Source organism: Lucilia sericata, unplaced genomic scaffold (assembly GCF_015586225.1).
Source record: "Lucilia sericata isolate MDLA Ls3-8-SP2 unplaced genomic scaffold, ASM1558622v1 Contig000558F_arrow, whole genome shotgun sequence".
Lineage (NCBI taxonomy): Eukaryota > Metazoa > Arthropoda > Insecta > Diptera > Calliphoridae > Lucilia > Lucilia sericata.
In genome coordinates, this window is record NW_023994568.1 from 67,197 (window position 1) to 90,850 (window position 23,654).

General features: G+C 31.2%; 1 protein-coding gene and 1 long non-coding RNA gene across 4 annotated transcripts in view; both read right to left on the reverse strand.

Moving 5' to 3' along the window:
- The window catches only part of LOC119606197, a 75,129-nt gene extending 63,905 nt beyond the window's left edge, over positions 1-11,224 (reverse strand). Inside the window, exon 1 of one of the 2 annotated variants that reach the window (XR_005231627.1) lies at positions 11,062-11,224. This is a non-coding gene — a long non-coding RNA (uncharacterized LOC119606197). Of the gene's footprint in view, positions 1-6,658; positions 7,377-11,061 lie in introns of those variants that run through there. The other variant, XR_005231628.1, reaches the window with a different exon arrangement.
- Positions 11,225-12,810: 1,586 nt separating this feature from the next.
- Positions 12,811-23,654, reverse strand: part of LOC119606190 — a 52,206-nt gene continuing 41,362 nt past the window's right edge. For both annotated transcript variants that reach the window (XM_037959607.1, XM_037959606.1), the window contains exon 6: positions 12,811-13,802. In XM_037959607.1, the coding sequence (XP_037815535.1) occupies positions 13,039-13,802 (764 nt within the window). In that variant the 3' untranslated portion in view covers positions 12,811-13,038. The remainder of the gene's footprint in view (positions 13,803-23,654) is intronic.

The window sequence follows — 23,654 nt, forward strand, 5'->3', positions numbered from 1 at the left end:
AACTAACTAACTAACTAACTAACTAACTAACTAACTAACTAACTAACTACTAACTAACTAACTAACTAACTAACTAACTAACTAACTAACTAACTACTAACTAACTAACTAACTAACTAACTAACTAACTAACTAACTAACTACTAACTAACTAACTAACTAACTAACTACTAACTAACTAACTAACTAACTAACTAACTAACTAACTAACTAACTAACTAACTAACTAACTACTAACTAACTACTAACTAACTAACTAACTAACTACTAACTAACTAACTAACTAACTAACTAACTAACTAACTAACTAACTAACTAACTAACTAACTAACTAACTAACTAACTAACTAACTAACTAACTAACTAACTAACTAACTAACTAACTAACTAACTAACTAACTAACTAACCTTCTAACTAACTAATCAAGATTCTAGTCAATATGCTAGACTTGAGCATAAGCTAATCAAGATACTAGTGCCTAGAATAGTCAAAAGGCTATTCCATAGAATAGTCAATGGACTAGGCAAAATACTATTATAGGATATTCGATACTGAAATGCTAACCAATACACTAGACCTTTGCCAAGTCAACAAATTAGTCAATAGACTAGTCCAAAGAATAGATAATTAAGTAGTTCATAGAATATTCAATAGACTAGTCCATAAACTTGTCGATGGCGTAGACTAGTAATAGTCCAGTAAATAGACTAGAAAATATTCGAGTCCATAGACTAGTCAATAGACCATTCCATAGACTAGTCAATAGACCATTCCATAGACTAGTCAATGGACTAGTCCCTAAACTAGTCAATAGACTAGTCCATAGACTAGTCCATAGACTAGCCAATAGACTAATCCATAGATTAGTCAACAGATTGAACAATAGATTTGTTCAATAGTCATTAGATAGTCGATAGAACTAGTTTATAGAATACTCAATAGAAGAGTCAATAGACTAGTCCGTAGAAAAGTCAATAGACTAGTCCATATAGTAGTCAACAGATTATGCATTAGAGTTGTACAAGGAATAGTCAATAGACCTGTCCACAGAATAGTCAATAGACTTTTCCAAAGAATATTCTATAGAATAGTGAATAGTACATAAACTATTCGATAGACTAGTCTATAAACTAGACTTGATCTTAGACAAGTCAATCGACCAGTCCATACAGTAGTTCATCCACTAGACCATAGACTAGTCAATAGACTAGTCCATATAAAAGCCATTAGACTGTCCATATATTAGTCTCCAGACTAATATAGAATAGCCCATAGACTAATCCATAGAATAGACAATAGACCAGTCAATAGGCTTGTCAATAAAATAGTCAGCAGACTAGTCAATAGATTAGTCAACAGATTCTCCATAGAATAGCCAAAAGTCTAGTCAATAGACTTGTCAATAGAATAGGCCATAAATTACTCGATAGACTAGTCTGTTGACTATTCTATGGACAAGCTCCTAAACTAGTCAATACACTACTTCAAAATATAGTCAAACAATTTAAAAACTCCGAATTATCCTAGTAGAGCTTTAGAATTTTATACAAATTTTAACAATTTGAGAAAAAATTAAAAGTAATTTAACATTTTTTATGATAAAAAAAAGTACTTTTTGTTAAAAGTACTAAATCAAGTTTTCAGTTTTTCATATCTATCCACTATTATTATTATGCCAGTTATATTCTCTTCTTAATACAGTTCTTCAATGTTTGTTTAAATGTTGATTTTTATTCATATTTTTTTCCTTTTATTGTATATTTTTTTTAAACAATAAAACATAGTTTAAAAAGAATAAAAAGCTAGAATAAAAAATACATAAAAAGTACAACCCGCACCCGTAAATAAACCTAAAAAAAGTACGCAAACAACAAAACCCGCAGGGTTTTTTAAAGAATAATTTAGAAAAGAAGAAGAAAAACATAAAAAGAAGCAAAATTATATCAATAGAATGAAAGCATAAAACTACATAATGTTTAGAAATATAAGTCAGTGATAAATAATGTTTTTGACTTTAGTTTAATTGTCAGAAACAAATATTTTAAAGAAAATTTAAGAATGTGTATATCGTTCATTTGAACAATTCAAAATTATGACATTTTTGGAACGTGTCAACTATATTTTTCTGCTGCAACTAAAGAACTAAGTCAACACAACTAAAACGTTGGATTTTTAAGTAAGATATTATAATTTTCTCTAATTTACTGCTGTCATTAACAGCTGACTTTCTCAATGACATATCAATTGCAATCAGTTTCATGTGTAGACGTTTTTTCTTAATATAAATATCTAAATGGACATCATTGCTATGATATTCTTAATGTCAATTCATTGTACTGATCAGGAGGATTATTTTGGCACTTGATAAAGTTACTCTATAGCTTTACATTGAAGTTTTAAAACTGATATTATTATATATCGCGCAATATAATACTAATGCTGCGTTCACATTAACATTAAAAACCACTCGTTTTGGGATAAACTTTTTTAACATGGTTCCACTGGGTTTACACTTTTTTGATATTAGAATTATCCAAGACTTTTTTCGATAAAAATTTGAAGGATTGTTCTTTTTTGTATCCATATTTATTTAATTTTGATGTTTTTTTTTAAAAAAATTATCACCTTGATTTTTGGGTTTTTTAACAAAATGTTTATTTAATAATTTTGATTTGAAATTTTCACTGTTAGGAATTTGGTCTAGGAATATATTATTCGTAATTCGTCAAAAATTATGTTTTCCAGTTAGATTAAGTTCCACAGACTGTTATAGAGGTTAGAAGAAGTTACAGAAAAATATAAAAAGTGGAAAATGGCGACTCATAATGATATGAAGACTTGCCATAAATTCCTCATTCCCGAATAGTACTAATATACAATTTGAGATATCTAAGTTTAATGCGTTTAATCGTTCTTAATGATCTTTGGATAGATCAAAATAATAGAGTTATACATTTTTCTAAGCTAGACAATTACATAGAAGATGAGATATCGTAAATATGACAACTTGTATATAAGTCGTTAAATAGAAGACCGATGAGACTTGCATGATCTCTAGACGACTTAACAGAGAGACATAAAGAAATAGGCTGATCTAGTATCGCGTATTCTAAGTCTCGGAGACCTTGTAATAGTGAAATTAATAACGGTCCCAAGCTCTATCATTGCATATTTCATAAATGTGGATTTCTGCCTGGAAGCTAGTGTTGTGATTAGATAAACGTTGATATATTTCTGTTTCTGGATCATCAATATCGAACCCACTTTTAGAGCCATCCGTCTAGCAACCGCTTGACCAAGATATTCTGGGGGGTGTGATGTACTTCGCCAAAAACCAAAACGCGCGATTTTACCACAGCATTGTTGTTATAAAAAATAACAACCACATGACAACTTCTGGAATCAGAGTTTCATGCCCTGTCCAGTAACGGCAAACTTAAAGATTCCACAGCTCAGGAAATTACATAGAATACGAGATCTTCTCTCCTACAGATCTCTATCAACAAATGTACATATGTGTCCTACATATATGAATGTGTCCTGCATAATCTCCAAATCTACAGTGACCTGTGATGATGGAGTTTAGACAACTTAACAGATAGACCTTAAAGATGGTCTAATCTAGTATCATGCATTCAGTGCTAAGCTATCATAGATTTTAATATACCACAGTAATGGTCAATATTTGGATTTATCCAGCACCATTCCTACTCTTGTCAATTTATCAGCAATGAATCATGTTGACCCATAGAATGTCTCGTCATCTCTTTTAAGAAGAACTTTTGATATGGAATACGCTGCTTAGATATCAATATAAATTCTGATATCCCTAGTCGAATTACAATAGTACATAAGACAATTCGTTATCCTTTTGAGCGCTGGTATTTCAGTTGAAGATTACTACAATCATCATTAAGTTTAAAAGATTTACTGTTTTAGATTGGTCAGTATAGGGCGACAGCTTGGGGAATAATCTTTTCTTCCACAAAGACACAAGAAACCCCAAATTTCTGCTAATGAATGATTCCTCAATGCAATAGTTTTTAGTTTCAAAATGATTAGAAAGAACTTCATGTTTATATGGTTACCGAAAGCAATAATCAATAGTTTCAAAGATGTTAAAGAAGAATTTCAACCATCCTAGTTCAGTTGTCAGTTGCTTGGCTAAGAGGTCTATAACAAACAGTTTTGACCAGTAGACAAGCAGAAGCTGTTAGAATAGAAGACTTTTAAAGACACAAAAAACCGAAAATTTCTGCTAGTGAATGATTCCTGAATGCAATAGTCTTTAACTTCAAAAGGGTTAGGAAGAGTTTCAATAATCCTAACATGAGCATTGGAACAGCCTTTGCATTTACCAGTAGAGCTCTAGACTTAAACAGTAAGCTGTGAACATGGCTAAGAGTTCCACTAGTAGCCAGTTAAGTATAACAAGCTACATTTTAAAGCTTTGGTAATGAGAAGAGTGTAAGTTCTCGTAATATCTTCAAGTACTTAGTAGTATTACACATTGTCAGTTAGTTTGTTATTGCAGCTAAGTAGAATTTGTTCTGAAAGCTTCGGTAATAATAAGACTAGGAGATATGACCTTTATACAATCGAAAGCTTTTAGAATAGAAGAATTTTAAAGGACACAAGAAACCGCAAAATTTCTGCAAATGAATGATTCCTGAATGTAATAGACTTTAGTTTCAAACGGATGAGGAGCTCAGGAGTTAAACTCACAGCAGTGCACATGGCTAAGAGATCCACTGGTAGCCAGTTAAAGCTCCGGTAATGAGAAGAGCGAAAGATCTCGTATCCAGCTAAGTTTATAGATAACAAGCAGCGCCTTAGTAGAATTTGTTTTCAAAGCTCCGTTAATAAAAAGACTGGAAGATCTGACCTGTATACAATGGAAAGCTTTTAGAATAGAAGACTTCTAAAGGACACAAGAAACCGAAAATTTCTGTTAATGAATGATTCCTAAATGTAATAGTCTTTCGTTTTAAAAGGGTTAGGAGCTTAGGACTTAAACGAAGACTAGTGCACCTGGCTAAGAGGACCGTTGGATAGATCTTAAAGCTTCGGTAATGAGAAGAGCAGAAGATCCCGTAACATTTTCAATTAATAGCAGTGCACATTGATAGTTACTTTGTTAATAGGTCCACTGGTACAAGCATCGTCTTAGAAGAATTTATTCTCAAAGTTCCGGTAATGAGAAGACTGGAAGATCTCGTAACCATTTCAAGAAGTAGAGGATTTGTGTTTTAACGCAATCTAATCATTCTCGCATTATCTAGTTATTTTTTAACTTTAAGATATATACACAGTTTTCATACAAAACATTTTTTTAACGCGAAGAATAAGTTAAACGATAACTTGAGGTGGTGAATCCCCACCTGACATGATTTTCTTAATTTCAGATAATAATTCAGTTAATGGAAATGAAAATTGTAAAAGATAAAGTTTTTATCACTTCAAATTTATTGAAAAACACTACACATTTCAGAAAATGTTCAATTATATTTTTGAAAACTATATTACAGATTTTTTGGAAATTTATCAAATTTAACTGTTAATTGCCGATATTCAGATAGAAAATTTTGAAAAATAATTGAAAATTTAAGTAAAATCTAGGAATTTTACTGAAATTTTAATAAAGTTTTTTTAAAATTTTATTTGAGAACTATTTTTAAGAAAATTTTCAATTTCTTTTGATTTGAAAAGACAAAAATTTCATAAGATTTTTCTAATATGACAGGCAGGCAGGAACGCTAGACTGTTAATTATCCAATTATATTTTTGAGATTTTTAAATAACTTTGCAAAATAGCTGTTAATTTTTCACTTTTTAGAAAATTTTTCACACTTTGTCCAATTTTTTAAGATGATAATTTCAATATTAGCAAATAAACTAATTATATTTTTCGGATTTTACAATTATTCTTGAATTGTTTTAATAAAATTCACGATTTTTTAATAAAATTTATTTATAATTTTATAAATTATGATAAAATAAATATTTTAAACATTTTCAAAACTTTTTTTAAATTCTTTAAGATGAAAACTTCAAGAGAAGTAATTTTAGTTTTTAATTTTATTAAAATTAATTTATTTTATCGATTTATTTAATTTTAATTTCAAGAAAATATTTTAAAAAAATTTTAAATTTACTTTTGAGAAAACGTTTTTTCATTGGAGATTTTTTTAAATTTATCGTAAATAGATTTTGGAATTTTTTTTTCACCATTTTTTTTAATTTATTTATGTTTTCATATTAAACTTTATTACTTATTAACGTTTATTTGTTTCATTTCACAGATTTTAATTTCAATTTTTTTTTTAAGTTTTCACTTAAATATTACCCTTTTGTAGTTTAAAGAGAATTCCACTAATTTTTTTTTAAATTTCTTCAAAATTTGATTAAATTAATACAATTCAAATTTTTTTATTTTTAATTTTCTTATAAAATAAATATTTGTTTTTAAATTTTTTTATGTATTATTTTTTATTAATTCTTTTAAAATTTTATCTTAAAATACTTATTATTTTGATAGTTTCACTTTTTCTTTACTTTTATATAAAAAATAAAAATTCTTTATAAATTTCTTTCATCTTTTATAATTATTTTTCTAATTAGAACTTATTTTAAATAAACACTTTTCTCAATTTTTACCTTTTCTTTTATTTAGAAATTTAACGTTTTTCTATTCGTTTTCTTATATTTTGCTTAAATTTTCATAAATTAAAGTAAATTTCTTTTTTTTTTATTAAACACACACAAATTCTTTTCTTTTTTTTATTAAAGAGATTTATTTTCTGTATATATTTATTCTTCTTGATTTTTTTTCTACTTGTTTTGTGTGCTTTAAACACCCTTAAAACTTTAATAAGAATTATAATAATAAACGCGCGCGTAGCATTAACATACGTTTTCGTTTAACGTTTATTTCGGCCTGAATCCAACTTGCGATTGAAACGGTGACAATGCAGACAATTTCGTTTGAGCAAAAATTCAAGGAGTGTTTTGTTTCACTTGCCACTTTGTTTCGCCCTCGCACAATATACACAAGAATATACACAACACAACTTGGTGTGTTGAACTTGCGCATTTTCGCCTTTTAGGGGTTAAAAATAAACACAACAATAATAGTGAGAGTAATTCTCTTAAATTATCATATTTTTTTTTCTTTCGTTTAACACTTATTTTCGCTCTTTATTTTGTTATTTTTGTTTCTCTATTTATATTTTTCTGATATTTCTTTAGTGTTCTCTTTTCGTTGTATTATTGTTTTGATTTTGTTGTTGCAGTGTTGTTTTCTTTATATTTTTTACATGAAATCACCTTATTTTCCACATGTTCCAATTGTTTTTGGCTAATAATGGTAAAAATGTTTGTTGTTGTTGTGATAAATATGTTTGACAGGCATGGGAAATTCCATACAATGGTAATTTTTAAAGACTTTTTGACACATAATAGCATGTACTTACCCAACTTAATCACTTTTCAATAACTTAACTTCTTATTAGCAAGCGATCGTGATAAGTACTTATTTAACGCCCTATTTGTAAGAGAGCATGGTAAGTACTTGCCTTCAATGACATCACCTTGTTAATTTATATAGACTTGTACATAATCTAGTCTATAGACTATTACAAAGATTAGTTTATAGACTTGTCTAAAGACTAGATATTAGACCAGTTAATAGGAGAGACTATTGACTAGTTAAAAGACTATTCCCTAGACTTGCCAATAGAATGGTCCAGAGTATAACTAATAGTCAGTAGACTTGTCGATGGAAAGCTCAATCGACTCGTCCATAAAATTGTCAATCCACTCACAGACTTAATAGACTAGTACATAATAGACTAGTACATAAAGCAGTCAATAATCTAACGCAGATACTAGTCAATAAACTAAAATAATTCACAGACTCGTCCCTAGGCTAGTACAAGATTAAATCATAAACTAGTCTACTGACTAAACCATAAGCTAGTCCATAGAATCGACTAGGAGAATAGACTAGTAAATCAGTCGACTAGTGCATAGATTAGACAATCGACCAGTCAATAGATAGGCCCATTATCATTAGACTAGTCAATAAAGTAGTTTAAAGACTAGTCCACAGACTAGGATTAGAGATTATTCAATAAATTAGTCAACGAAATAGGTATAGGAAACATGGATTAGTTCAAAGACTACGCAATAAACTATTCCATAGACTAATGTATCACACTAACGAGAGAGTTAAGAGCGAGAAGCTAAGAAAGACGTCCTTTATGTGTGACTATCTCTGACACGTGTTTTTAGCAAAGCTTTTCGCAAGGACTCCGATGCATTTGCAAACTTCTTTGTAATAGTAACAGTTCCATTATAAGTGATACGGGGGACTTGGCATGAAGGTCTAAAGTGAAAATGTTTCACTGTTAAATTGGCAGCGCTTGGGACGTGAAAATGACAAGTAGCAAATTATAGTTCAATGACAGTACTCTTTGAGCGTCACTGAAGATGTTCACAATCAAATCGTTTTGGGTACCAGGACACTGTAAAGTACAGACTAATAAGATGGCAGATGTTATGACCAGGCGATGTTTCTGGCACACAAATAGCGATTGCAGGGCACCCTAGGTCATGTGGCAAAACTTGGAAACCAAAGTACTACTTGGATTGGAAAGGAATAGTGTAAGGATGGAAGTAGAACTAATAATGGGTCACATTCGGTTAGTAAGCAATAAGGTATTAAAAGCTTCAGCTCCTCTTGTACAAGAAGCAGAAGACGATGTGAACCTCCTTATTCAACGAGACCCAATAAAGAGGTTTACAAATAGACCGAAATAGTACACCTCGAATCGCAAGCGATTGTATCAAGATGAAGAATTTGGATTATTTATATATCAGAAAACTTAATCACCCCCTATCGCCAATCAACATTTCACGTGAAGTATGTTCCCTTTTCACTTTTTTCATTCACTAACTTAAATGTTGATAGAATTTGGTAAACATTGAACAGCTGTTGCATACAAAATCAACTATTGTGAATGAATTGTTCATAACAAGTTCACGATTGCAATTTTACCTTCGAGGAGAATGAAAATTTCAAGAGAATAAAAATTTCACATCTATTGGCGATAGAGGTATTCCTGCTGAAATGCCTTCGTTCGAGTCACCCTAAACATCAAATTCGGATGCAGACATCTTCGAATGGAGGCTATTGCAGCGATATCATAACATCTGAGTACGACGTATTGTCAGAATACCTTGAATCACATGGCGGTATTTGAGGCCATTGATATATTGCTACAGATGCAAAAGAGTCCAAACTTTGGCACCCCAGTAGGATCTAACAATTGCTCTATGGGACTTAAATTTGGTCAACTGATGAAATGATTTCCAAATGACTAATGACGGGTGAGGCAACGGTTTAAAGTACCTGGAACAATTTGTACGCTGTAGTAGTTGAAAAACCCTACTGCAGTCTTGGAGGGAAAATCCCGGCATTCAAAAACTATATTAGTACATTTAAGGGCCGACTGGTGCAATTTTTGCAACTACTACAGCGAACAAATTGTTCCAGGTACTTTAAATCGTTGCCTCGCCAGTCATCAAAGTCATTTGGAAATCATTTCATCAGTTGTCCAAATTTGAGTCCCATAGAGCAATTGTGGGGAGCTACTGAGGTGGCTTTCGGCTACAGTTGAAATATTACTTAACGGTCATTGAGCTAGAAGAATGGTCATTAAATTTGTGTTACTTGTTAGAATACAGAGTCTAAGGGAGAAATAATGACAGAAAAGATTCGATACCTGACCTAGGCAACCTTCTAGGCTTTATCAGGGGAAATTTGTGGTTATTGTTGTGGTTGATTATGGGAATTCTTTCAGATTCAACTTTTATACACTACTTTTGATATGGAAATTCATTACTTTACACAATCCCTTTAAAGCTAGACTAACATGCTTTGGTCTTAAATTAGGGAGTATTTTGTCCTTTGAAAACTACGAGATATAGCTATTTTGGCAATAAAATAGTGCAAGGGCTCTTTCTGTGTCCTTGGAAATCATTAAATGGCATTGCAACTTACTTTTGTTCATATCATCATATCCGCTCTTATTGGAAATTATTTTATTCTTACAATTAGAAATATTCTCCGTGTTTATACAATTCCCTGTTTATTGTTTCCATTCTAAAACAGTGAAAGAAAACTGTTTTTGTTAATAATTATTTCACAATCTGCAACAATTCAATTTTGGCGAAATCTTAATCTTTTTGTTTATATTTTAATTTAAAATTTTCTTTTTATTGACAAACATTTTATTCAAATTGTTTACAAATATAAAACAGTGTGAACTTTGATATAAATTTTCTTTTAAGTTTTAAAATAAATGGAAGTGTTTTTTGTATAGTTTTCCCTCATTTCAATGCTGAATAATTAACTGGCAACCCTTTAATAGTGGATTCTGTTCAAAACAATAACAAATCAAAGAGACCAATAATTGCACTCTCAAATTTACTGCAAAATTCTTTGCATATTTTTTACTCTCTTTCTCTTCCTCTGCATAAACGAAGAAAAATAAACGAAATTAAACACACACACAAACTATTGAACCAGCAAAATCATACAGAAAATCAATGCAAAACACAATAATTATTTAAAAAACCGGTAAATTGATTTTTTTGGTTGTTGTTGTTTAAAACAACAACAAAATAATCCATAAATTTTATGCACCAGTTAATGTATTTGTTCTTGCAATTTTATCGCTTTTTTATGCACCAACAAAACAAAAACAAACCCCAAATAAGATACCAAAAAAAAAAAATAACAAAGGCGCTGTCTCTTTGTTTTTGTTTATTCCTTTTTATACTACCTTCACATACACACGCACATGTTTTATCCCCATTTACTCTTTAATTTTACATTCTTTACAAATTCGATTTTTCACCAAAAATATTCCAATTTCCTTGCTGCTGCTGTTTTTTTTGCGGGGGGACGACAGCAAGAAAATTTCTTTTTTGCCACTTTTTTTCTTGTGGCCAACAGTTTCACTTTAGAAATTTTCAATTAAACTTATTTTGCTTACATTTAATTTCACTTGTCTAGGAAAGCGGACATGTTGCGGCTCATAATTGTGTAAAATTTACACATTTTTATGTAGATTTTTGCACCAAATTTTTAAACACAAAAACACACACCAATAAAATTCACGTCTACGTTTAATTGTAACAGAGATGTGGAAGTAATCTGTCATTATTGGCAAACATAACATGTCTGTTTTTAAGAAGTTAACAGTAGAGCAGGGTTGTAACAGCAGGCAGAAATAAAATGTTAACAGCGTTATCTACTTTTGAGTTTTTCAAAAAGGCGTTAAAATTAGTTGGTTGGTTTGTTGAGTAGTTAGTTAGTTAGTTAGTTAGTTAGTTAGTTAGTTAGTTAGTTAGTTAGTTAGTTAGTTAGTTAGTTGTTAGTTAGTTAGTTAGTTAGTTAGTTAGTTAGTTAGTTGTTAGTTAGTTAGTTAGTTAGTTAGTTAGTTAGTTAGTTAGTTAGTTTCGTTAGTTAGTTAGTTAGTTAGTTAGTTCGTTAGTTAGTTAGTTCGTTAGTTTTTCGTTAGTTTAGTTAGTTAGTTCGTTTAGTTATTCGTTCGTTTAGTTCGTTAGTTATTCGTTAGTTAGTTATTGTTAGTTAGTTAGTTAGTTAGTTAGTTGTTAGTTCGTTAGTTCGTTAGTTTAGTTAGTTCTTTATTCGTTCTTAGTTCGTTCTTTAGTTCGTTCGTTCGTCGTTCGTTCGTTCGTTTCGTTCGTTCGTTCGTTCGTTCGTTCGTTCGTTCGTTCGTTCGTTCGTTCGTTCGTTCGTTCGTTCGTTTCGTTCGTTCGTTCGTTCGTTCGTTCGTTCGTTCGTTCGTTCGTTCGTTCGTTCGTTCGTTCGTTCGTTCGTTCGTTCGTTCGTGTTCGTTCGTTCGTTCGTTCGTTCGTTCGTTCGTTCGTTCGTTCGTTTCGTTCTTCGTTTATTCGTTCGTTCGTTCTTCGTTCGTTCGTTTCGTTCGTTCGTTTCGTTCGTTCGTTCGTTCGTTCGTTTTCGTTCGTTCGTTCGTCTTCGTTCGTTCGTTTCGTTCGTTCGTTTCGTTCGTTCGTTCTTTCGTTCTTCGTTTTCGTTCTTCGTTCGTTCGTTCGTTCGTTCGTTCGTTCGTTTCTCTTCGTTCGTTCGTTCTTCGTTCTTTCCTTTTCGTTCGTTCGTTCGTTCGTTCGTTCGTTCGTTCGTTCTTCGTCTCTTTCGTTCGTTTCGTTCGTTTCGTTCGTTCGTTCGTTCGTTCGTTCGTTTCGTTTTTCGTTCTTCGTTCGTTTCGTCGTTCGTTGTTCGTTCGTTCGTTGTTCTTTCTTCGTTCTTCGTCGTTCGTTCGTTTCGTTCGTTCGTTCGTTTTCGTTCGTTTCGTTCTTCGTTTCGTTCGTTCGTTCGTTCGTTTCGTTCGTTCGTTTCGTTTCCTTCCTTCCCCCCCCGTCCGCCCTTTGTTTTTCCTCTGCCCTGCTTTCTCCGTCCTCTGCATTCCCTTCTGGTCTTGTGTGCCGTTTTTTTTCTCTTAGGCTCCGTATTCTCCCCGCCATCTTTATGTGAGAGTTAAATACAATTTAGAATTGAGAATCCTTCATTTGAGTTGTAGATGGCAGCATTGTAAATTAATTTAAAATGTTCACAAATTCTTTCTAAATACTTACATGTTACAAACAAACAGTTTTAAATTACAACATTATTGTTATTATATTTTCAATTAAATATAAAATTTTATTAATTCAAATTTACAATATATAATATACAAGGGTTTTATTTAAATACTGGGTTTTTTTTTTTTCAAAAATATGTATAATAATCTTAAAACTATTAAAAAATTGTGAAAAAGAAAGCATAAGTACATAATTTACTTAATATCATGGATAAATATATAAATTTAACAAAATTTATTTACATTTTAAAACAAGAAATAAACAATCATACTGTTATTGGCCAAATAAATTTACAGTGAATAGCATAAGTTATTGTAAAAAGTAATACCAAACGAAAACTGTCTTTAATCCACTTGCTTACTCTCATCTCGGGTCTTACGGAATGAAACGGAGTGTATTAAGAGTGGTGGCAAAGCTCCTCTTAACATTTGCAAACGTTTACTCTTCTCTTTCTCAGGTCTTCGCACATCTTCGCGAGACGACGAAGTGGAAGGTGTAACATTACCACTTGCCAAAATTTCGGTACTTTGTGATATCATAGCTGATTTACGGAAATACCGGGGCATAGAATAATCCACCGAATTAAGTTTGGCCTCATTAGCCGTCTGTATGGAATATAAACTCTGTGACACTCTATACTTCTCAATGGTAGGAGTGTCTTCGTAATTTTTAGGTAAATTACTGAAAGAAATAGATGGTACTTCTGGTGTCATACTAATGGTATTGCCCGAGCCAGTTATGGAAAAGATATCAGTTTCACTGGCTGCCGCACGTACATTAAAGTGCGGCACACTCTTGGCGCTACGCAATATTTTTCGAGGTGTAGTACCCAATGCTGCACTAGGCAATAGATGTGGATGTCTGTCGATTAAACGTGGTCTCAATATAACTTCGTCTACTTCACCCTCGGGTATAACGGTTTCCTCTTCAGCTATGGAATCGAATTTTTTCGGTGACAATGTTTGACTGCCTTCGGGCGAAGAATCGGTGCTTAGTGTAAAGGTTATACGTTTTTCGGGTGAAGTAACTTTACTGGCCTCACTAATGGTCTTTGTAGAATCTGTGTCTGTTAGTTTGGGTGAGTCCAAAGTGTCGCCATTTAAGTTAGCTGTCATGAAAAAAATAGAAGAAAGTTAGAATTAGTGAAGGGTATAATCTTTTCAAATTTGAGTTGGCAACACTTTAATTGGTTTTCAAACTATAAATTAAAAAACGAGCTAATTATACATAATTAAATATAAATAAAATACTTACATATTTTCAAATAAATTTATAATAATTTGTTTAAATAAATTAATAAATATAAGCATTAAAGTCAAAATAATTAAATTGGGATAGATTACTAACTAACTAACTAACTAACTAACTAACTAACTAACTAACTAACTAACTAACTAACTAACTAACTACTAACTAACTAACTAACTAACTAACTACTACTAACTAACTAACTAACTACTACTAACTAACTAACTAACTAACTAACTAACTAACTAACTAACTAACTAACTAACTACTAACTAACTAACTAACTAACTACTAACTAACTAACTAACTAACTAACTAACTAACTACCTAACTAACTAACTAACTAACTAACTAACTAACTAACTAACTAACTAACTAACTAACTAACTAACTAACTAACTAACTAACTAACTAACTAACTAACTAACTAACTAACTAACTAACTAACTAACTAACTAACTAACTAACTAACTAACTAACTAACTAACTAACTAACTAACTAACTAACTAACTAACTAACTAACTAACTAACTAACTAACTACTAACTAACTAACTAACTAACTAACTAACTAACTAACTAACTAACTAACTAACTAACTAACTAACTAACTAACTACTAACTAACTAACTAACTAACTAACTAACTAACTAACTAACTACTAACTAACTAACTAACTAACTAACTAACTAACTAACTAACTAACTAACTAACTAACTAACTAACTAACTAACTAACTAACTAACTAACTAACTAACTAACTAACTAACTAACTAACTAACTACTAACTAACTAACTAACTAACTAACTAACTAACTAACTAACTAACTAACTAACTAACTAACTAACTAACTAACTAACTAACTACTAACTAACTAACTAACTAACTAACTAACTAACTAACTAACTAACTAACTAACTAACTAACTAACTAACTAACTAACTAACTAACTAACTAACTAACTAACTAACTAACTAACTAACTAACTAACTAACTAACTAACTAACTACTAACTAACTAACTAACTAACTAACTAACTACTAACTAACTAACTAACTAACTAACTAACTAACTAACTAACTAACTAACTAACTACTAACTAACTACTAACTAACTAACTAACTAACTAACTAACTAACTAACTAACTAACTAACTAACTAACTAACTAACTAACTAACTAACTAACTAACTAACTAACTAACTAACTAACTAACTAACTAACTAACTAACTACTAACTAACTAACTAACTAACTAACTAACTACTAACTAACTAACTAACTAACTAACTAACTAACTAACTAACTAACTACTAACTAACTAACTAACTAACTAACTACTAACTAACTAACTAACTAACTAACTAACTAACTAACTAACTAACTACTAACTAACTAACTAACTACTAACTAACTAACTAACTAACTAACTAACTAACTAACTAACTAACTAACTAACTAACTAACTAACTAACTAACTAACTACTAACTAACTAACTAACTGAACTAACTAACTAACTAACTAAGACTAACTAACTAACTAACTAACTAACTAACTACTAACTAACTAAATACTAACTAACTACTAACTAACTACTAACTAACTAACTAACTACTAACTAACTAACTAACTAACTAACTAACTAACTAACTAACTAACTAACTAACTAACTAACTAACTAACTAACTAACTAACTAACTACTAACTAACTAACCTAACTAACTAACTAACTAACTAACTAACTACTAACTAACTAACTAACTAACTAACTAAACTAACTAACTAACTAACTAACTAACTAACTAACTAACTAACTAACTAACTAACTAACTAACTAACTACTAACTAACTAACTAACTAACTAACTAACTAACTAACTAACTAACTAACTAACTAACTAACTAACTAACTAACTAACTAACTAACTAACTAACTAACTAACTAACTAACTACTAACTAACTAACTAACTAACTAACTAACTAACTAACTAACTAACTAACTAACTAACTAACTAACTAACTACTAACTAACTAACTAACTAACTAACTAACTAACTACTAACTAACTACTAACTAACTAACTAACTAACTAACTAACTAACTAACTACTAACTAACTACTAACTACTAACTAACTAACTAACTAACTAACTAACTACTAACTAACTAACTAACTAACTAACTAACTAACTAACTAACTAACTAACTAACTAACTAACTAACTAACTAACTAACTAACTAACTAACTACTACTAACTAACTAACTAACTAACTAACTAACTAACTAACTAATAAATAACTAATTAGTCGATGGACTACTCCAAACATTTGCCAGAAGAATAGTAAACTTCGGTAAACTTGTCAACAATTTACCTTATTAGACTAGTCAATATATTTAGTTTGTCAATGGACTATTCAAATACTGGTCCCTTTACTATTCCCTACATTAGTCCATAGACTATATCTAGTTCAGAATATTTACTTTTATGATCCGTAGACCCACAGAATTTTTAAATTTCACAGATTTTAAGTTTTGGTTCGTATTTTGACTTAACCGAACTATTTGAACGACTGTACCAATTACTTATGAATATATGCCATGTGCAAAGGACAATCATTCTTTCTCGATCTTGAATTTGCAATCCTTCTTCGTTATCTTACTTCTAAAAGAGGGCACGAGTAACCCGGAATGTCAGTTTAAGACTCAAAGACTTTAATGTGAAACAGTTGCACAAATTATTATCCAAATATTAATCAAAACTTTATCCCATAATAACTCCATAAAATCTGCTACCTATTTAATAACCCATATTTTTCCATTAATAATTAAATTTCTTTCTATCTTTAATTCACTTTTCTATCAAACGAATAATCAAATCAACCATATTCTAGAATCTAGAATACTTGAAAATGGTTTAATTGTTTTTGTTACCAACTATTTGTGCGCCAAAATAACGACAAAAATTATCAACATAAAGATAATCATTTAATAAAATCATTGTTAACTAGACATACTACGTTAGTAGTATACATTGATTTGTAGCCTGTTAGGGTTTTCGGGCAGGGAATCCTGATATTATTTAATAAAAGATAACTGTTTATTTAGAAAAAAAGCAAATTGTATACTTCCACAATAGAATTTTGAACTGAACTAGATCTCAACCACAACTGAACTGAACTAGAACTGAACTAGACTGAACTAGAACTGAACTAGAACTGAACTAGAACTGAACTAGAACTGAACTAGAACTGAACTAGAACTGAACTAGAACTGAACTAGAACTGAACTAGAACTGAACTAGAACTGAACTAGAACTGAACTAGAACTGAACTAGAACTGAACTAGAACTGAACTAGAACTGAACTAGAACTGAACTAGAACTGAACTAGAACTGAACTAGAACTGAACTAGAACTGAACTAGAACTGAACTAGAACTGAACTAGAACTGAACTAGAACTGAACTAGAACTGAACTAGAACTGAACTAGAACTGAACTAGAACTGAACTAGAACTGAACTAGAACTGAACTAGAACTGAACTAGAACTGAACTAGAACTGAACTAGAACTGAACTAGAACTGAACTAGAACTGAACTAGAACTGAACTAGAACTGAACTAGAACTGAACTAGAACTGAACTAGAACTGAACTAGAACTGAACTAGAACTGAATTAGAACTGAATTAGAACTGAACTAGAACTGAACTAGAACTGAACTAGAACTGAACAAGAACTGAACTAGAACTGAACTAGAACTGAACTAGAACTGAACTAGAACTGAACTAGAACTGAACTAGAACTGAATTAGAACTGAATTAGAACTGAACTAGAACTGAACTAGAACTGAACTAGAACTGAACAAGAACTGAACTAGAACTGAACTAGAACTGAACTAGAACTGAACTAGAACTGAACTAGAACTGAACTAGAACTGAACTAGAACTGAACTAGAACTGAACTAGAACTGAACTAGAACTGAACTAGAATTGAACTAGAACTGAACTAGAACTGAACTAGAACTGAACTAGAACTGAACTAGAACTGAACTAGAACTGAACTAGAACTGAACTAGAACTGAACTAGAACTAGAACTGAACTAGAAATGAACTAGAACTGAGACTAGACCTAACTGAGCAAGAACTAGGGAATTCAAGACATACTTCCCCAATCATATCAGTTAAACAGATCGGGACAATAAAACCCTATTCACAAAAATAACAAATCAAACAATTACATTCAATTTGTATCGATTTTGTTTCTTTATAAAGAAAAAAAATCGAGTGGTTTGTAAATGTTTTCTATATTTTTTATATTCTTAAACATTTTTAAACCAACACCTTAAAAATAAATAAATAATATCGTAAATCAGTTCAGTTTTTTTATGTGAGATTATTTTTTTTGGAACTCTAGCATTCCAAAGTAAACTTTTTTAAGGCGTTTTTGTCTTAACAAATTTCGTGTTTATTTTTTTGTTGTTATTATTTTTTGCCAATAAAGTTTATTGTTCTTTAAATGTTATGATGATGATGACAAATTTTGTCAATGAGATAAGATTGAAATGCGTTTTATTATTTTATACCTTAATATGTCGTGTATTTATGTTTTTGTTGTTGTGGTGAAAAAATTCAGATACAAATTGTTTATTTACAATTAATTTAAATAAGCTTATAGCTTGGAGAAATGGCGACTTTAATCAATTTTTTTTCGTAAAGAGATAAAAAATATTTCTAAAAAAATATATTTTTTTTTTTTTTCAAAATTTACTTCAAGTGGGAAAATCCAAATTTTTGCATTTTAATATTCCGTTGAAAGCTGTACAAAGATTTTACTTATATAATTGGCTTGAGTGAATGTGATAAAACAAATAATTGTTGGGGCGATTTAAATTATTTAAATTTAATACAGGGTGCAGTATCAAGTATTACTGCATTTTGCTAAATTATAAGCATTTTTGCAAACAAATTTTTATATAAAATTTCATCATCAAAAACATATTCTAAATACCGTCTATCGTCACAATTTTTATAATCATAATAAAAATATAAAAGCTATCATAAAATTCAAATAAAAAAGTTTACCGAAAATCGTCACTTTTTCAAGGGTACAATAACTTTCCAAACTTGAAACAAGTATGTATTGATAAGTCAATTAGAAACTGAACTGAAACAGAATAAAACTAGAACAGAGCTAGAATAAAACTGAACTAGAACAAAACTAGAACAGAACTAGAACAGAACTAGAACTAGAACAGAACTAGAGCAGAACTAGAGCAGAACTAGAACAGAACTAGAACAGAACTAGAACAGAACTAGAACAGAACTAGAACAGAACTAGAACAGAACTTGAACAGAACTAGAACAGAACTAGAAACAGAACTAGAGCAGAACTAGAACAGAACTAGAACAGAACTAGAACAGAACTAGAACAGAACTAGAAACAGAACTAGAACAGAACTAGAACAGAACTAGAACAGAACTAGAACAGAACTAGAACAGAACTAGAACAGAACTAGAACAGAACTAGAACAGAACTAGAAGCAGAACTAGAACAGAACTAGAGCAGAACTAGAGCAGAACTAGAGCAGAACTAGAACAGAACTAGAACAGAACTAGAACAGAACTAGAACAGAACTAGAACAGAACTAGAACAGAACTAGAACAGAACTAGAACAGAACTAGAACAGAACTAGAACAGAACTAGAACAGAACTAGAACAGAACTAGAACAGAACTAGAACAGAACTAGAACAGAACTAGAACAGAACTAGAACAGAACTAGAACAGAACTAGAACAGAACTAGAACAGAACTAGAACAGAACTAAAACAGAACTAGAGCAGAACTAGAACAGAACTAGAACAGAACTAGAACAGAACTAGAACAGAACTAGAACAGAACTAGAACAGAACTAGAACAGAACTAGAACAGAACTAGAACAGAACTAGAACAGAACTAGAACTGAACTGAACTAGAACTGAACTAGAATAGAATTAGAACTGAACTAGAATAGAATTTGAAATGAATTGTTATTTATTATTCAAATAATTGTTAGAAAATCTTGTTATTTTTGCACAAAAAAAAACTGAAACAGTATAATATTCCCAGTGAAATAAACATTGAAAAATACCAGAAATATTACTTTATTAATTAATCAATATTTTCAGCACGAGATTTTCAAACACCCTATTAGGTTTGCTAAGTCATTAATCTAGATGAATAAAGTTATACGAACAAAAATGTAAATTCCCTCAACATAAATGGCTATAAGACCCTGTATTTTTATTTTATTTAAATGTCTCATTAACCAATATTTATATTTGCACGAGACTTTGAAATTTATATTTGCATACTAATTAAAAAAACTGGATTTTGTATAAATAAATTAATTTAATTCATAAACTTAAAAGGCAGAGAAATACAAATATATGTATTAGCAGATAGAAGTTGTGTTATATTAGTAAAAAAATTATTATTATTAATTTTTTTAACGAAATTCACTGGATTTTATAATACTCTTTAATCGAAGAGTATAATTAGAGAAAGAGAGAGAGAGAGATAAGAGCTTCGTTTTTCGTGTTCTCTAAAGTTTATTACAAATCGTTGACAATTTATTAATAAATATTTATTTTTATTTTGTTGCATTACAATGTACACATTAGTTGTTACTGCTGTGGTATTTCATTGTTGATAAATACGTATTACTTAAGAGGAGAAAAAAAGTTAAGAGTGGTTACACCATTGCCAATAGAACAGTACTCGAAACTAAAACTGAACTAGAACTAAACTAGAACTGAACTAGAACTGAACTAGAACTGAACTAGAACTGAACTAGAACTAGAACTGAACTAGAACTGAACTAGAACTGAACTAGAACTGAACTAGAACTGAACTAGAACTGAACTAGAACTGAACTAGAACTGAACTAGAACTGAACTAGAACTGAACTAGAACTGAACTAGAACTGAACTAGAACTGAACTAGAACTGAACTAGAACTGAACTAGAACTGAACTAGAACTGAACTAGAACTGAACTAGAACTGAACTAGAACTGAACTAGAACTGAACTAGAACTGAACTAGAACTGAACTAGAACTGAACCTGAAGTAGAACTGAACTAGACCTGAAGTAGAACTGAACTGAACTTAGAACTGAACTAGAACTGAACTAGAACTGAACTAGAACTGAACTAGAACTGAACTAGAACTGAACTAGAACTGAACTAGAACTGAACTAGAACTGAACTAGAACTGAACTAGAACTGAACTAGAACTGACTAGAACTGAACTAGAACTGAACTAGAACTGAACTAGAACTGAACTAGAACTGAACTAGAACTGAACTAGAACTGAACTAGAACTGAACTAGAACTGAACTAGAACTGAACTAGAACTGAACTAGAACTGAACTAGAACTGAACTAGAACTGAACTAGAACTGAACTAGAACTGAACTAGAACTGAACTAGAACTGAACTAGAACTGAACTAGAACTGAACTAGAACTGAACTACAACTGAACTAGAACTGAACTAGAACTGAACTAGAACTGACTAGAACTGAACTAGAACTGAACTAGAACTGAACTAGAACTGAACTAGAACTGAACTAGAACTGAACTAGAACTGAACTAGAACTGAACTAGAACTGAACTAGAACTGAACTAGAACTGAACTAGAACTGAACTAGAACTGAACTTAGAACTGAACTAGAACTGAAACTAGAACTGAACTAGAACTGAACTAGAACTGAACTCGAACTGAACTAGAACTGAACTAGAACTGAACTAGAACTGAACTAGAACTGAACTAGAACTGAACTAGAACTGAACTAGAACTGAACTAGAACTGAACTAGAACTGAACTAGAACTGAACTAGAACTGAACTAGAACTGAACTAGAACTGAACTAGAACTGAACTAGAACTGAACTAGAACTGAACTAGAACTGAACTAGAACTGAACTAGAACTGAACTAGAACTGAACTAGAACTGAACTAGAACTGAACTAGAACTGAACTAGAACTGAACTAGAACTGAACTAGAACTGAACTAGACTGAACTAGAACTGAACTAGAACTGAACTAGAACTGAACTAGAACTGAACTAGAACTGAACTAGAACTGAACTAGAACTGAACTAGAACTGAACTAGAACTTGAACTAGAACTGAGAACTGAAGAGACTGAACTAGAACTGAACTAGAACTGAACTAGAACTGAACTAGAACTGAACTAGAACTGAACTAGAACTGAACTAGAACTGAACTAGAACTGAACTAGAACTGAACTAGAACTGAACTAGAACTGAACTAGAACTAGAACTGAACTAGAACTGAACTAGAACTGAACTAGAACTGAACTTGAACTGAACTGAACTAGAACTGAACTAGAACTGAACTAGAACTGAACTAGAACTGAACTAGAACTGAACTAGAACTGAACTAGAACTGAACTAGAACTGAACTAGAACTGAACTAGAACTGAACTAGAACTGAACTAGAACTGAACTAGAACTGAACTAGAACTGAACTAGAACTGAACTGAACTAGAACTGAACTAGAACTGAACTAGAACTGAACTAGAACTGAACTAGAACTGAACTAGAACTGAACTAGAACTGAACTAGAACTGAACTAGAACTGAACTAGAACTGAACTAGAACTGAACTAGAACTGAATTAGAACTGAACTAGAACTAAACTAGAACTGAACTAGAACTGAACTAGAACAGAACTCGAACTGAACTAGAACTGAACTAGAACTGAACTAGAACTGAACTAGAACTGAACTAGAACTGAACTAGAACTGAACTAGAACTGACTAGAACTGAACTAGAACTGAACTAGAACTGAACTAGAACTGAACTAGAACTGAACTAGAACTGAACTAGAACTGAACTAGAACTGAACTAGAACTGAACTAGAACTGAACTAGAACTGAACTAGAACTGAACTAGAACTGAACTAGAACTGAACTAGAACTGAACTAGAACTGAACTAGAACTGAACTAGAAACTGAACTAGAACTGAACTAGAACTGAACTAGAACTGAACTAGAACTGAACTAGAACTGAACTAGAACTGAACTAGAACTGAACTAGAACTGAACTAGAACTGAACTAGAACTGAACTAGAACTGAACTAGAACTGAACTAGAACTGAACTAGAACTGAACTAGAACTGAACTAGAACTGAACTAGAACTGAACTAGAATTGAACTAGAACTGAACTAGAACTGAACTAGAACTGAACTAGAACTGAACTAGAACTGAACTAGAACTGAACTAGAACTGAACTAGAACTGAACTAGAACTGAACTAGAACTGAACTAGAATTGAACTAGAACTGAACTAGAACTGAACTAGAACTGAACTAGAACTGAACTAGAACTGAACTAGAACTGAACTAGAACTGAACTAGAACTGAACTAGAACTGAATTAGAACTGAACTAGAACTGAACTAGAACTGAACTAGAACTGAACTAGAACTGAACTAGAACTGAACTAGAACTGAACTAGAACTGAACTAGAACTGAACTAGAACTGAATTAGAACTGAACTAGAACTGAACTAGAACTGAACTAGAACTGAACTAGAACTGAACTAGAACTGAACTAGAACTGAACAAGAACTGAACTAGAACTGAACTAGAACTGAACTAGAACTGAACAAGAACTGAACTAAACTACAACTGAACTGGAACTGATCTAGATCGGAACTAAAAT